Genomic DNA, 16,708 nt, shown 5'->3' on the forward strand with positions numbered 1-16,708 from the left:
TCACAAAAACATTTTTGGCTCTTTTACGAATTTATTAAGGGTCTCCTGGAAATGTGACCAAAAATATACTTACAACAACTTGAACTTTAGTGCTGTAAAAGTTACATTTGCTTTGTGACACATTTTGTGAATAATTATGATCGATAACATTACTCTCATTGGCCATGAACACTACCGTGTGAAGGTCTGAGGAGCTCAGCGTGGATCATTGACTTGATCAAGTCAGGAAAGTCACTTGAAGCCATTTCAGAGCAGGCACAGTTAACTGTTCAAACTGAAGTACTGACAGCAGTCAATACATGCTGATCACGAGGAAAAGACCTTCTGAAGGAGAGTTCTGTGGTCAGAGGAAACACAAACTGAGCTGTGAAATCTGGCCTCTAACCCAGAGAACAGCATACATACCCCTATACCAAAATCTATACCAACATGTATTTAAAATGGTCCCGCACACTATCAGAGCTAACAAAAGTATAAAAAAAATATTTATCGCAATGTTTCGGTCCCATGACCTTCATCAGGCATATTCAAAGCACAAAAATATATAAAATGTACTCAACTCATGACCAATCACCGCAAAGAACCATCAATTATCAATCACATAATTACATCTTCCTCATCAACATCAACAACCCACATTGAATAATAATAAAACATTCATACCAAAAGAGGATAAAGCCTCAGGTAGGGGAAAAAAATTGTATATAACAAGATGATATATATATATATCTCATCACAAGAGAATTATAACACTCTATAGCATCACATATGTGAATAATGCTTCATTATTCATTCCCAAAAGTGATAAGGTCTGTAATAATCCAATGTAACTCACTTTTTCAGTCCCACAAAAACATAAGTAGGAGACATCATGATTCAGAGGGCGCATAGTTAACATCTTCTGATCGAACTCTTCACTAATTCTTTGTTTCAGATTTTGTGACTTTGTTTCAACATAACACAGACCACATGGACAACGAATCAAATAGACAACATGAGTGGAAACACAAGTAATAACAGAATTGATCAGATATTTTTTACCAGATCTTGGATGACAGAAAAAAAGGATGTTTTGAATGGATAATTGCACTAGGCACAATATTAAGTATAGTAACATATTTACTGACATATCGCTTGAGTCTTACTGATATAAATGTTATAATTAAACTTTATTTGGAGTACTTCTTTATTGCACAGTGCACATTTCTTAATGTTAAGCCTAAAATGTGTTTTAATATCACTATTAGTATGAATAATATGATCACTGTATAATAAATGCAATATATATAAAGTATATTTGCAATATTTCCACTTTAGCATAATCAGATATACTTAAGTATATCTTTAGTTGCACCTAAGCACTACTTCTGGATAACTGAGTACAAAATTAGTTGCTCCAGTTTAGCAGACTTTAAGTATATCAGTTTAGTATACCAAAAATACAATAGCAGGGTATTTATATTAAGTACATAAATATGTAACTGTATTTGTAGTATGCTTAACATAAAATAAATGTATTTCAAATACATTTTGGTATATTTATTTTTCACTAGGAACAGTCAAGTCTGGTAGCTCTTATGGCCAGTGGAGCTGGTGCTTTACAGAGAGTAAATGAGAAAAAAGAAAAGAAAAGAAAAAAGAAAAAAAACAGCCAGAATCAGCCAGAAAGTTGGGTGTTCCAACAATACACCAGCTATCCATAAACCTATTTTTGTGCTCATTGTGGGATATCGCATTAAAAGACACAGGATCGCAACGCCAAGATGCGCATTAATTCTAAAAATGCACATAAATAATATGTGTTCAGTTGAGATGGGTAATTTTTTATTTGAAAAGAAGACATGTACATAAACTACGACTGAAACTCGTTTACTGAATAAATCCCTCAACGTTGAACAATAAAGTCATGTGACTTTGCCTCAGCAGAGGCTGTGATTGGATAACTATGACTGACCAGTGGACCAATCACATCGCAGCATCTCAAATGTTGGTTTGGTGTTTCTGAAAGTCAAAGTCTGTCATCAGAATGATTTGGTTTAATTCCTCCAGAAGCGTCTCACATGATTGTGTTCGAACGCAAGATCACATGACAGTGTTTACTGTGTTTCGTCTGACGCTCTGAGACAAACTCATTTATGATGGAGAAAAAAGAGATTCTTCCATTTTTAGTACTGATATTTTGCACCAAGTGATGACTTTGTTTTCTGGAACACATGGGATAGAAAGGCTGCTTTATTCACAAATGTTTTATGCGATTTTCCAATTTTTGTGCACGAGTTAAATTGGCAACTTTGGATGGAAACACAGCTAATGATCCCAAAAACACATCAGAAGTGGTAAAGGAATGACTCAATCAGGCTAGAATTAAGCTTTTGAATCAAGAATGTCCTTCTCAAAGTCCCGACTCAAACACTGTTGAGAACATGTGGACTGTGTTGATTGTCAACAAATGTAGTTGAACTGCAGCAGTTCTGTCAAACATTCATTCAGAAGCTTGTGGATGATCAATGCCAAAAGTGCTTTAACTGAAGTAATAATGGCCAAGGGATCTGCATCCAAACATTGTTTTTGACCCTGCCGATTTGGTCACATTTCCAGAAAATCCTCATTAACTTATATGCAAAAAAATGTATCATTTTAAACTGTTTGTAAACTTTTGACCAGACCTGGTTATATAATAAACCTATGTTATTACTTGCTTGATACACAAATCTCATCTAATACACATTATAAATGATAATAAGCATGATAACGTCAAACAGTATTTTACTTCAGACCCCCGTCTGTATTAATTTTTCATTTCCAGGGGCGTTTTTACCTTTATGAGGTAACTTTGAAACACTGCATGCCGTACATAAACGTAAATCTAAATAATTAATGGATATCCCAAAGTAGAAGAAGGCAAAAGTGCTACTTATTTTTATATTAGTGCCCAAATGAATCCTGAGAACTGGTTGTGATGGTGGCAGATGTACTAAACCCACAGGTCTAGAGTGGAATAATATGAAGTATAACAAACTAAAAAGACAAGTTCACTATGGGAAGTTTTTGCCATTATTAACGGGACCCTTTTTGCAATATTTAAGTTTTTTTGGCTTTACTAGTTTTTACTGTATATGTACATTTGTCTGATGCTGTCAGCCTTAACAGCTGCGCACACAGAGAGCTGGTGAGCTGTGTGGGATGGACGTCAGCTGATGAGCTGTACTCCTGCAGTGACGACCATCAGATCCTCAGGTGGAACCTGCTCACCAATGACACCAGTGTGCTGGTCAAACTCCAGGATGAGATCTATCCCATCGACCTGCACTGGTTCCCTAAGACCGTGAGCGGCAAGAAACAAGCCGTGGCTGAGATCTTCGCCCTCACCAGCACTGATGGTAAAACTTCTGTTATGATCGGCCCGCCTCTTCACATGTGACATGAATAACAGCAAGTTTTAACATGTGACCTGTCAGGCGTTGTGCTTTGATTCTGGGGTGAAATATGGCCTCCAGTTCTTGAATATGGCCCATGTTCAAGTACTGGCTTTACAGCTTTTGTTTAGAGCTCTGCAACAGATCTGCTGACCAATGGCAGAGGTGTTGACAGCTACTGTACAGAAACTGTATTTCTGAGGGCCTGCTCACACACATCTCATTGGCACAATATTTCATGCACTTCTAACCTGCACTCACATGCACTAAATATAGCACAGCAAAGGGCAGCTACATGCTGATTTGCAGTTTTAGGCGACCACAAATTACACAGAACACTCAGGGTTCTTTTAATACGCGCCGCCACTAAGTATACGCTTGGCTAGCGTCCTCAATATCTGTCTCCATGCCTGACTGCCGTCTGTCTGCAGCACTGCTCTGACCTGCACAGCACAGCACACACACACACACAGGAAAGCAGCACGCAGAGGAAATCAACTACTGCTCATGGCGAGTTTTGGACAATTTGATAATTTATGTGGTGAAAAAGTGAACAGCTCTATTCAATAATATCTGGCTGAAACTCACGCAAACATTTCTAGTTCATATTTCACCCCCCAAAAAACAGAAAAACATTAAGAAACTAAAACGAAGCTTGTGTTATGACAACAACGTAACAATATTTTCATCACAGCTAAGCTGATATTTCCCACAACTTCTTTTGTTGTTTTATATTCACCACTAAATAAAAAATAAAAAAAGTAATTGTGACTTTTTGTCTCACAATTCAGATTTTTTGAGATTTAAAGTTGCAATTACGAGTTATAAAGTCAAATATGCATGACATAAAGTCGAAATCGAGTTATAAAGTCAGAATTGTGAGTTATAAAGTCGGAATTGTGAGTTATAAAGTCGGAATTGTGTGATATAAAGTCAGAATTGAGATATAAAGTCTGAATTGTGAGTTATAAAGTCAGAATTGTGAGTTATAAAGTCAGAATTGTGTGATATAAAGTCAGAATTGAGTTATAAAGTCGGAATTGTGAGTTATAAAGTCGGAATTGTGAGATATAAAGTCAGAATTGAGTTATAAAGTCGGAATTGTGAGTTATAAAGTCGGAATTGTGAGATATAAAGTCAGAATTGTGAGTTATAAAGTCAGAATTGTGTGATATAAAGTCAGAATTGAGTTATAAAGTCGGAATTGTGAGTTATAAAGTCGGAATTGTGAGATATAAAGTCAGAATTGAGTTATAAAGTCGGAATTGTGTGATATAAAGTCAGAATTGAGTTATAAAGTCGGAATTGTGAGATATAAAGTCAGAATTGTTAGTTATAAAGTCAGAATTGTGTGATATAAAGTCAGAATTGAGTTATAAAGTCGGAATTGTGAGTTATAAAGTCGGAATTGTGAGATATAAAGTCAGAATTGAGTTATAAAGTCGGAATTGTGTGATATAAAGTCAGAATTGAGATATAAAGTCTGAATTGTGAGTTATAAAGTCAGAATTGTGAGTTATAAAGTCAGAATTGTGTGATATAAAGTCAGAATTGAGTTAAAAAGTCGGAATTGTGAGTTATAAAGTCGGAATTGTGAGATATAAAGTCAGAATTGAGTTATAAAGTCGGAATTGTGAGTTATAAAGTCGGAATTGTGAGATATAAAGTCAGAATTGAGTTATAAAGTCGGAATTGTGAGTTATAAAGTCGGAATTGTGAGTTATAAAGTCGGAATTGTGAGATATAAAATCAGAATTGAGTTATAAAGTCGGAATTGTGAGTTATAAAGTCGGAATTGTGAGATATAAAGTCAAAATTTAGAGATATAAAGTCAGAATTGTGTGATATAAAGTCAGAATTGAGTTATAAAGTCGGAATTGTGAGATATAAAGTCAAAATTTAGAGATATAAAGTCAGAATTGTGAGTTATAAAGTTGGAATTTAGAGATATAAAGTCAGAATTGTGTGATATAAAGTCGGAATTGTGAGTTATATAGTCGGAATTGTGAGATATAAAGTCGGAATTGGGAGTTGTAAAGTCGGAATTGGGAGTTATAAAGTTGGAATTGTGAGATAAAAAGTCGGAATTGTGAGATATAAAGTCGGAATTGTGAGATATAAAGTCGGAATTGTGAGTTATAATGTCTGAACTGTGAGTTATAATGTCTGAATTGTGAGTTATAAAGTCGGAATTGTGAGTTATAAAGTCAGAATTGTGAGTTATAAAGTCGGAATTGTGAGATAAAAAGTCGGAATTGTGAGATATAAAGTCGGAATTGTGAGTTATAATGTCTGAATTGTGAGTTATAAAGTCGGAATTGTGAGTTATAATGTCTGAATTGTTAGATATAAAGTCGGAATTGTGAGTTATAAAGTCGGAATTGTGAGATATAAAGTCGGAATTGGGAGTTATAAGAATTGTGAGTTATAAAGTCGGAATTGTGAGATATAAAGTCGGAATTGGGAGTTATAAGAATTGTGAGATATAAAGTTGGAATTGTGAGTTATAAAGTCGGAATTGTGAGTTATAAAGTCAAAATTTAGAGATATAAAGTCGGAATTGTGAGTTATAAAGTCGGAATTGTGAGTTATAAAGTCGGAATTGTGAGATATAAAGTCAGAATTGAGTTATAAAGTCGGAATTGTGAGTTATAAAGTCGGAATTGTGAGATATAAAGTCAAAATTTAGAGATATAAAGTCAGAATTGTGTGATATAAAGTCGGAATTGAGTTATAAAGTCGGAATTGTGTGATATAAAGTCAGAATTGTGAGTTATAAAGTCGGAATTGTGAGATATAAAGTCGGAATTGTGAGTTATAATGTCTGAATTGTGAGTTATAATGTCTGAATTGTGAGATATAAAGTTGGAATTGTGAGTTATAAAGTCGGAATTGTGAGTTATAAATTGAGAATTGTGTGATATAAAGTCAGAATTGAGTCATAAAGTCGGAATTGTGTGATATAAAGTTGGAATTTAGAGATTTAAAGTCAGAATTGTGTGATATAAAGTCGGAATTGTGAGTTATAAAGTCAGAATTGTGAGTTATAAATTGAGAATTGTGTGATATAAAGTCAGAATTGAGTCATAAAGTCGGAATTGCGTGATATAAAGTCAGAATTGTGAGATATAAAGTCAGAATTGAGTTATAAAGTCGAAATTGTGAGTTATAAAGTCGGAATTGTGAGTTATAAAGTCGGAATTGTGAGATATAAAGTCAGAATTGTGAGTTATAAAGTCAGAATCGAGTTATAAAGTCGGAATTGCGTGATATAAAGTCAGAATTGTGAGATATAAAGTCAAAATTTAGAGATATAAAGTCAGAATTGTGTGATATAAAGTCGGAATTGTGAGTTATAAAGTCAGAATTGTGAGTTATAAAGTCAGAATTGTGTTATATAAAGTCAGAATTGAGTTATAAAGTCGGAATTGTGAGTTATAAAGTCGGAATTGTGAGATAAAGTCAGAATTGTGTGATATAAAGTCAGAATTGTGTGATATAAAGTCGGAATTGACTTTATAAGTCGGAATTGTGAGATATAAAGTCAGAATTGTTAGTTATAAAGTCAGAATTGTGTGATATAAAGTCAGAATTGAGTTATAAAGTCGGAATTGTGAGTTATAAAGTCGGAATTGTGAGATATAAAGTCAGAATTGAGTTATAAAGTCGGAATTGTGTGATATAAAGTCAGAATTGAGATATAAAGTCTGAATTGTGAGTTATAAAGTCAGAATTGTGAGTTATAAAGTCAAAATTTAGAGATATAAAGTCAGAATTGTGTGATATAAAGTCGGAATTGAGTTATAAAGTCGGAATTGTGTGATATAAAGTCAGAATTGTGAGTTATAAAGTCGGAATTGTGTGATATAAAGTCGGAATTGAGTTATAAAGTCGGAATTGTGAGTTATAAAGTCGGAATTGTGAGATATAAAGTCAGAATTGAGTTATAAAGTCGGAATTGTGAGATATAAAGTCGGAATTGTGTGATATAAAGTCGGAATTCAGTTATAAAGTCAGAATTCAGTTATAAAGTTGGAATTGTGAGTTATAAAGTCAGAATTGTGTGATATAAAGTCGGAATTCAGTTATAAAGTCAGAATTCAGTTATAAAGTTGGAATTGTGAGTTATAAAGTCAGAATTGTGAGTTATAAAGTCAGAATTTAGAGATATAAAGTCGGAATTGTGAGTTATAAAGTCGGAATTGTGAGATATAAAGTCAGAATTGAGTTATAAAGTCGGAATTGTGAGTTATAAAGTCGGAATTGTGAGTTATAAAGTCGGAATTGTGAGATATATAGTCAGAATTGAGTTATAAAGTCGGAATTGTGAGTTATAAAGTCGAAATTGTGAGGTATAAAGTCGGAATTGTGAGATATAAAGTCAGAATTGAGTTATAAAGTCGGAATTGTGAGTTATAAAGTCGGAATTGTGAGTTATAAAGTCGGAATTGTGAGATATAAAGTCAGAATTGAGTTATAAAGTCGGAATTGTGAGTTATAAAGTCGGAATTGTGAGTTATAAAGTCGGAATTGTGAGATATAAAGTCAGAATTGAGTTATAAAGTCGGAATTGTGAGTTATAAAGTCGGAATTGTGAGATATAAAGTCAAAATTCAGAGATATAAAGTCAGAATTGTGTGATATAAAGTCGGAATTGAGTTATAAAGTCGGAATTGTGTGATATAAAGTCAGAATTGTGAGTTATAAAGTCGGAATTGTGAGATAAAAAGTCGGAATTGTGAGTTTTAATGTCTGAATTGTGAGATATAAAGTTGGAATTGTGAGTTATAAAGTCGGAATTGTGAGTTATAAAGTCGGAATTGTGAGATATAAAGTCGGAATTGTGAGTTATAAAGTCGGAATTGTGAGATAAAAAGTCGAATTGTGAGATATAAAGTCGGAATTGTAAGATATAAAGTCGGAATTGTGAGATATAAAGTCGGAATTGTGAGATATAAAGTTGGAATTGTGAGTTATAAAGTCAGAATTGTGTAATATAAAGTCAGAATTGAGTTATAAAGTCGGAATTGTGAGATATAAAGTCAGAATTGTTTGATATAAAGTCAGAATTGTTTGATATAAAGTCAGAATTGAGTTATAAAGTCAGAATTGAGTTATTGTCACAGATCCCTTGTTCTCCTAGACTCCATTTCCCAACATCCTCCTGTTCTCCACACCTGCACCCACTTCCCTCGTCATCTCCCTATCATCACGGATCACCTGCACCTAGGACTCTATTGTTAGCACTCCCTTTATATGACACTCACTCCCTTCACTCCTTGTCCGTTCTGAATGTTGTTTACTGTATATGTTGGCGTTCCTTACCTTTGTTTGATTAAAGTTCTATGTTCATTGTGGAAATCCGTATCAGCCTCATCTCTACACCAGCATATCATAACAGAAGAACGGACCCAAAAACTTTGGATTTCCACAGTATGGAGACTTCCACCAGCTCCCTGGCTCCTGCTCCTCCAGCGCCTCTCACTCTTCTAACAGCCAGCGAACGCATTATCGGGCTCCTGCAGGTAGGACGTTCGCTGGAGAGGTATGTGGAGGAGTTCGTGGAGCTTGCTTTCTTGTCTGACTGGCCTGATGCTCAGTTGATCTCCTTGTTTTTGGATGGATTGGATGACGACACTATCCGTTTTGATGAACCTGTTTTTTGTTTCTCCTTAAGCGACACTATCAATTTAATTTTGTGGTTGAATGGCTCCAATTTCTTAGTAGAAGAGGTTCAGGATCAGTGTTGTCGTCCGGTCCATCCAGAAACACGGTTGGCCGGGCCAGTCAGTCAACCTCCGGCTTCCTCCGCATACCGCTCCAGCGAACTCCCTGCCTGCCCCAGGCTGGACCCATATTCCGCTACTGGGCCCAGTAAGCGGAGGAGGAGGAAGAAAGCGGCACCAATGTCTCCAGAGCCCGCTCCAGTATCTCCAGAGCCCGCTCCAGTATCTCCAGAGCCCGCTCCAGTATCTCCAGAGCCCGCTCCAGTATCTCCAGAGCCCGCTCCAGTATCTCCAGAGCCCGCTCCAGTATCTCCAGAGCCCGCTCCAGTATTTCCAGAGCCCGCTCCAGTATCTCCAGAGCCAGCTCCAGTATCTCCAGAGCCAGCTCCAGTATCTCCAGAGCCAGCTCCAGTATCTCCAGAGCCAGCTCCAGTATCTCCAGAGCCAGCTCCAGTCCCCACAGAGCCAGCTCCAGTGCCTGTGGGGATTTTAATTGTATTTGAGGGGATGAAATGGCCCTCAACCCCAGTCTCCGCCGAGCCAAGTTCTCCAGTCTCCTCCGAGCCAAGTTCTCCAGTCTCCTCCGAGCCAAGTTCTCCAGTCTCCTCCGAGCCAAGTTCTCCAGTCTCCTCCGAGCCAAGTTCTCCAGTCTCCGCCTCCGAGCCAAGTTCTCCAGTCTCCGCCGCCGAGCCAAGTTCTCCAGTCTCCGCCGCCGAGCCAAGTTCTCCAGTCTCCGCCGCCGAGCAAAGTTCTCCAGTCTCCGCCGCCGAGCAAAGTTCTCCAGTCTCCGCCGCCGAGCAAAGATCTCCAGTCTCCGCCGCCGAGCAAAGTTCTCCAGTCTCCGCCGCCGAGCAAAGTTCTCCAGTCTCCGCCGCCGAGCAAAGTTCTCCAGTCTCCGCCGCCGAGCAAAGTTCTCCAGTCTCCGCCGCCGAGCAAAGTTCTCCAGTCTCCAACGCCGAGCAAAGTTCTCCAGTCTCCGACGCCGAGCAAAATTCTCCAGTCTCCGACGCCTACGAGCCCTCAGCTCCAGCCGCCGCCGCCGAGCCCTCAGCTCCAGCCGCCGCCGCCGAGCCAGCCGCTCCAGCCGCCGCCGCCGAGCCTGCCGCTCCAGCCGCCGCCGCCGAGCCAGCCGCTCCAGCCGCCGCCGCCGAGCCTGCCGCTCCAGCCGCCGCCGCCGAGCCAGCCGCTCCAGCCGCCGCCGCCGAGCCTGCCGCTCCAGCCGCCGCCGCCGAGCCAGCCGCTCCTAGTATGGTCTCTGTGATTGAACTCTCCAGCCCAAAGACTGTTTTCCCTCCCTGCCTCCCTCACCCGCCTCCTCCAAGTCATGTCTATACTGCACCTCCACCTCAAGCCCCCTCGCCACCTCAGATCTCCACCTCGGACCTCTGGGCGATTACCTTCACCCCGGCTCCAACCTCCCTCTGCTCCACCGTTGCCCATCAGTCCTCCAGCTTCACCAGTCTCCATCCTGCCTCCACTCACACCTTGGTCATTCATCAGCCTGCCCTCCCCTCTGGACTTCACTCCTCCGTCTCCGCTCCGTCACTCCGTCCCTCGGATTCAGTTGGCCTCCTCACTCCCCCCGGTGTTCGTTTTGTTGGCTGTCCTTCTGCTTTCACTGCGGCCTTCTGGAGCCCCGGCTGCGCTTCGGTCGGCGGAGCCTTCGGTTCCGCCATCACCCGCCAGTCCTTCAGCGACGCCTGGGCTCAACGCCTCGAAGGCTTCGGCTCCTGACCCGCCATGGCTGCCCGCTGCACCTGACCCTCCATGGCAGCCCGCTGCACCTGACCCTCCATGGCAGCCCGCTGCACCTGACCCTCCATGGCAGCCCGCTGCACCTGACCCTCCATGGCAGCCCGCTGCACCTGACCCTCCATGGCAGCCCGCTGCACCTGACCCTCCATGGCAGCCCGCTGCACCTGACCCTCCATGGCAGCCCGCTGCACCTGACCCTCCATGGCAGCCCGCTGCACCTGACCCTCCATGGCAGCCCGCTGCACCTGACCCTCCATGGCAGCCCGCTGCACCTGACCCTCCATGGCAGCCCGCTGCACCTGACCCTCCATGGCTGCCCACGGCTCCAGACCCGCCATGGTTCATGGATCCGCCCTGGAGACCTCCGTTCCTGTCCGCTCCTCTCCCTGCTCCTGCATGAGGTCTCCAGGGCGCCCGCCCCCCCTCCCGGTGTCTCCATCTACGGCGCGAGGTCGCGCCTACCGGGAGGGGGGAGTACTGTCACAGATCCCTTGTTCTCCTAGACTCCATTTCCCAACATCCTCCTGTTCTCCACACCTGCACCCACTTCCCTCGTCATCTCCCTATCATCACGGATCACCTGCACCTAGGACTCTATTGTTAGCACTCCCTTTATATGACACTCACTCCCTTCACTCCTTGTCCGTTCTGAATGTTGTTTACTGTATATGTTGGCGTTCCTTACCTTTGTTTGATTAAAGTTCTATGTTCATTGTGGAAATCCGTATCAGCCTCATCTCTACACCAGCATATCATAACAGTTATAAAGTCAGAATTGAGTTATAAAGTCGGAATTGTGAGTTATAAAGTCGGAATTGTGAGATATAAAGTCAGAATTGAGTTATAAAGTCGGAATTGTGAGTTATAAAGTCGGAATTGTGAGATATAAAGTCAAAATTCAGAGATATAAAGTCAGAATTGTGTGATATAAAGTCGGAATTGAGTTATAAAGTCGGAATTGTGTGATATAAAGTCAGAATTGTGAGTTATAAAGTCGGAATTGTGAGATAAAAAGTCGGAATTGTGAGTTTTAATGTCTGAATTGTGAGATATAAAGTTGGAATTGTGAGTTATAAAGTCGGAATTGTGTGATATAAAGTCAGAATTGTGAGTTATAAAGTCGGAATTGTGAGATAAAAAGTCGGAATTGTGAGTTTTAATGTCTGAATTGTGAGATATAAAGTTGGAATTGTGAGTTATAAAGTCGGAATTGTGAGTTATAAAGTCGAATTGTGAGATATAAAGTCGGAATTGTAAGATATAAAGTCGGAATTGTGAGATATAAAGTCGGAATTGTGAGATATAAAGTTGGAATTGTGAGTTATAAAGTCAGAATTGTGTAATATAAAGTCAGAATTGAGTTATAAAGTCGGAATTGTGAGATATAAAGTCAGAATTGTTTGATATAAAGTCAGAATTGTTTGATATAAAGTCAGAATTGAGTTATAAAGTCAGAATTGAGTTATAAAGTCAGAATTGAGTTATAAAGTCGGAATTGTGAGTTATAAAGTCGGAATTGTGAGATATAAAGTCAGAATTGAGTTATAAAGTCGGAATTGTGAGATATAAAGTCAGAATTGAGATATAAAGTCAGAATTGTGTGATATAAAGTTGGAATTTAGAGATATAAAGTCAGAATTGTGTGATATAAAGTCAGAATTGTGTGATATAAAGTCAGAATTGAGTTATAAAGTCGGAATTGTGAGTTATAAAGTCGGAATTGTGAGTTATAAAGTCGGAATTGTGAGATATAAAGTCGGAATTGTGAGATATAAAGTCAGAATTGTGAGTTATAAAGTCAGAATTGTGTGATATAAAGTCAGAATTGAGTTATAAAGTCGGAATTGTGAGTTATAAAGTCGGAATTGTGAGATATAAAGTCAGAATTGAGTTATAAAGTCGGAATTGTGAGATATAAAGTCAGAATTGAGATATAAAGTCAGAATTGTGTGATATAAAGTTGGAATTTAGAGATATAAAGTCAGAATTGTGTGATATAAAGTCAGAATTGAGTTATAAAGTCGGAATTGTGAGTTATAAAGTCGGAATTGTGAGATATAAAGTCAGAATTGAGTTATAAAGTCGGAATTGTGAGTTATAAAGTCGGAATTGTGAGATATAAAGTCAGAATTGTGAGTTATAAAGTCAGAATTGTGTGATATAAAGTCAGAATTGAGTTATAAAGTCGGAATTGTGAGTTATAAAGTCGGAATTGTGAGATATAAAGTCAGAATTGAGTTATAAAGTCGGAATTGTGTGATATAAAGTCAGAATTGAGTTATAAAGTCGGAATTGTGAGATATTAAGTCTGAATTGTGAGTTATAAAGTCAGAATTGTGAGTTATAAAGTCAGAATTGTGTGATATAAAGTCAGAATTGAGTTATAAAGTCGGAATTGTGAGTTATAAAGTCGGAATTGTGAGATATAAAGTCAGAATTGAGTTATAAAGTCGGAATTGTGAGTTATAAAGTCGGAATTGTGAGATATAAAGTCAGAATTGTGAGTTATAAAGTCAGAATTGTGTGATATAAAGTCAGAATTGAGTTATAAAGTCGGAATTGTGAGTTATAAAGTCGGAATTGTGAGATATAAAGTCAGAATTGAGTTATAAAGTCGGAATTGTGTGATATAAAGTCAGAATTGAGTTATAAAGTCGGAATTGTGAGATATAAAGTCAGAATTGTTAGTTATAAAGTCAGAATTGTGTGATATAAAGTCAGAATTGAGTTATAAAGTCGGAATTGTGAGTTATAAAGTCGGAATTGTGAGATATAAAGTCAGAATTGAGTTATAAAGTCGGAATTGTGTGATATAAAGTCAGAATTGAGATATAAAGTCTGAATTGTGAGTTATAAAGTCAGAATTGTGAGTTATAAAGTCAGAATTGTGTGATATAAAGTCAGAATTGAGTTATAAAGTCGGAATTGTGAGTTATAAAGTCGGAATTGTGAGATATAAAGTCAGAATTGAGTTATAAAGTCGGAATTGTGAGATATAAAGTCAGAATTGAGTTATAAAGTCGGAATTGTGAGTTATAAAGTCGGAATTGTGAGTTATAAAGTCGGAATTGTGAGATATAAAGTCAGAATTGAGTTATAAAGTCGGAATTGTGAGTTATAAAGTCGGAATTGTGAGATATAAAGTCAAAATTTAGAGATATAAAGTCAGAATTGTGTGATATAAAGTTGGAATTTAGAGATATAAAGTCAGAATTGTGTGATATAAAGTCGGAATTGTGAGTTATATAGTCGGAATTGTGAGATATAAAGTCGGAATTGGGAGTTGTAAAGTCGGAATTGTGAGTTATAAAGTTGGAATTGTGAGATAAAAAGTCGGAATTGTGAGATATAAAGTCGGAATTGTGAGATATAAAGTCGGAATTGTGAGTTATAATGTCTGAATTGTGAGTTATAATGTCTGAATTGTGAGTTATAAAGTCGGAATTGTGAGTTATAAAGTCAGAATTGTGAGTTATAAAGTCGGAATTGTGAGATATAAAGTCGGAATTGTGAGATATAAAGTCGGAATTGTGAGTTATAAAGTCGGAATTGTGAGATATAAAGTCGGAATTAGGAGTTATAAGAATTGTGAGATATAAAGTTGGAATTGTGAGTTATAAAGTCGGAATTGTGAGTTATAATGTCTGAATTGTTAGATATAAAGTCGGAATTGAGTTAAAAAGTCGGAATTGGGAGTTATAAAGTCGGAATTGGGAGATATAAAGTCAGAATTGAGTTATAAAGTCGGAATTGTGAGATAAAAAGTCGGAATTGTGAGATATAAAGTCGGAATTGTGAGTTATAATGTCTGAATTGTGAGTTATAAAGTCGGAATTGTGAGTTATAAAGTCTGAATTGTGAGATATAAAGTTGGAATTGTGAGTTATAAAGTCTGAATTGTGAGTTATAAGAATTGTGAGATATAAAGTTGGAATTGTGAGTTATAATGTCTGAATTGTTAGATATAAAGTCGGAATTGTGAGTTATAAAGTCGGAATTGTGAGTTATAAAGTCTGAATTGTGAGATATAAAGTTGGAATTGTGAGTTATAAAGTCTGAATTGTGAGTTATAAGAATTGTGAGATATAAAGTCGGAATTGTGAGTTATAATGTCTGAATTGTTAGATATAAAGTCGGAATTGTGAGTTATAAAGTCGGAATTGTGAAATATAAAGTCAGAATTGGGAGTTATAAAGTCGGAATTGTGAGATATAAAGTCAATTGAGTTATAAAGTCGGAATTGTGAGTTATAAAGTTGGAATTGTGAGTTATAAGATCTGAATTGTGAGTTATAAAGTCTGAATTGTAAGATAAAAAGTCGGAATTGTGAGATATAAAGTCGGAATTGTGAGATATAAAGTCGGAAATGTGAGATGTAAAGTCGGAATTGTGAGATATAAAGTCGGAATTGTGAGTTATAAAGTTGGAATTGTGAGATAAAAAGTCAGAATTGTGAGACATAAAGTCGGAATTTTGAGATATAAAGTCGGACTTGTGAGATATAAAGTTGGAATTGTGAGTTATAAAGTCTGAATTGTGAGATAAAAAGTCGCAATTATCTTTTTAATTTTTTTTATTTCATAGCGGAAACAATTTTCCATACATTTGTAATACTGAGTATTTGAAAATTGCAATGATATGCTGTCTGTATTTGTACTGAAGCTTTACTTCTTTAAGCCCCGTTCACACTGAGGATGATAACTACAACTATAAAGGTTTATTAGTTATTCTATGAGAATAGGGAAGTCCACACCACAGCTGCAGTGATAACAACACAATATCATTGGATCACTTTCAGCCAATCAGAATCCACTAGACTTCAAAGGCTCAAGCATTTAAAGCAGCAGGTGACGTAAGTGCAGAGAGCACTTCAGATCGTTATTGTGCATTGATGTGTGGGCACTAATATAGTTATGATTAGAGTTATTGTTCTGGTGTGAACAGGCCTTTACAGTACTGTTATTAAGATTTCTGTCCTCATCTTCTTTGGTTTGCTACGCTCGTCTAGTGTTTGTGAGCAGAGTGTGGTGTCCTCTCTCTGCAGACTGACTGTGTGCTGTTGTGTTGTGTAGGTAAACTCCACCTGGTGTCTAAATCGGGCCGTATAGAGAAGAGTGTGGAGGCCCATCGAGGAGCCGTTCTGGCTGGACGCTGGAATCATGACGGAACCGCTCTTATCACAGGTTCATCAATACACACCCTCAACAGACTTCATCTGAAGACATTCAGCTCCATACAACACACAGAGCTGAAGGAAAAAAATCAACAGTAAAACCGCACAGAGCTGCTTACTCTCACAGACTAAGAGCAGACCAGTCAAAATGAAGTTGTGTTGATGAAAATTAGTAATTGTTATAAATTACACATATTCTGGCCACGACAAAAAAAAAAAACATTTAGCTTATTAGTCTCACATTATTACCTGTTTTTGAGTTCTGAACAGTAAGTTACTCTAGGGCAGTGGTATTCAAATGGCGGACCGCAGGACATAATTGCACCATTTTACCGATTCTACAGATTAAAGTGAGCCATGCATCAAAACAGCGGAGCGGTACACATCACAAGCGCTCAGCGTTGTTTACGATAATGATCTTTTGGCACTACTTCCTCTAATATTTATCTAGAGCCAAACACGCTTCATTCAAGCCCTTTCCGCTCCGTGCATGTTCTCTCTCCAGCTAAAGACGTAAAGCGCCGCATTAAGACCTGCAGATGACGCGATATCTTAACAATGGTAGCAGAAGCACTGTAAGCAGAAAAATAGATACTTTTGCTTAAATGCTGCAGAAAATGAGAATGCAGCAAAAATAG

The 16,708-nt window shown here is 38.2% G+C and overlaps 1 protein-coding gene across 3 annotated transcripts in view; it reads left to right on the top strand.

Annotated features, from left to right (window-relative positions):
- Positions 1-16,708, top strand: part of ift80 (intraflagellar transport 80 homolog (Chlamydomonas)) — a 50,954-nt gene that overhangs the window by 555 nt on the left and 33,691 nt on the right. For all 3 annotated transcript variants that reach the window (XM_067365049.1, XM_067365048.1, XM_067365050.1), the window contains exons 3-4: positions 3,157-3,380; positions 15,970-16,080. In XM_067365049.1, the coding sequence (XP_067221150.1) occupies positions 3,157-3,380; positions 15,970-16,080 (335 nt within the window). The remainder of the gene's footprint in view (positions 1-3,156; positions 3,381-15,969; positions 16,081-16,708) is intronic.

This window comes from Chanodichthys erythropterus, chromosome 17 (genome assembly GCF_024489055.1).
Source record: "Chanodichthys erythropterus isolate Z2021 chromosome 17, ASM2448905v1, whole genome shotgun sequence".
Lineage (NCBI taxonomy): Eukaryota > Metazoa > Chordata > Actinopteri > Cypriniformes > Xenocyprididae > Chanodichthys > Chanodichthys erythropterus.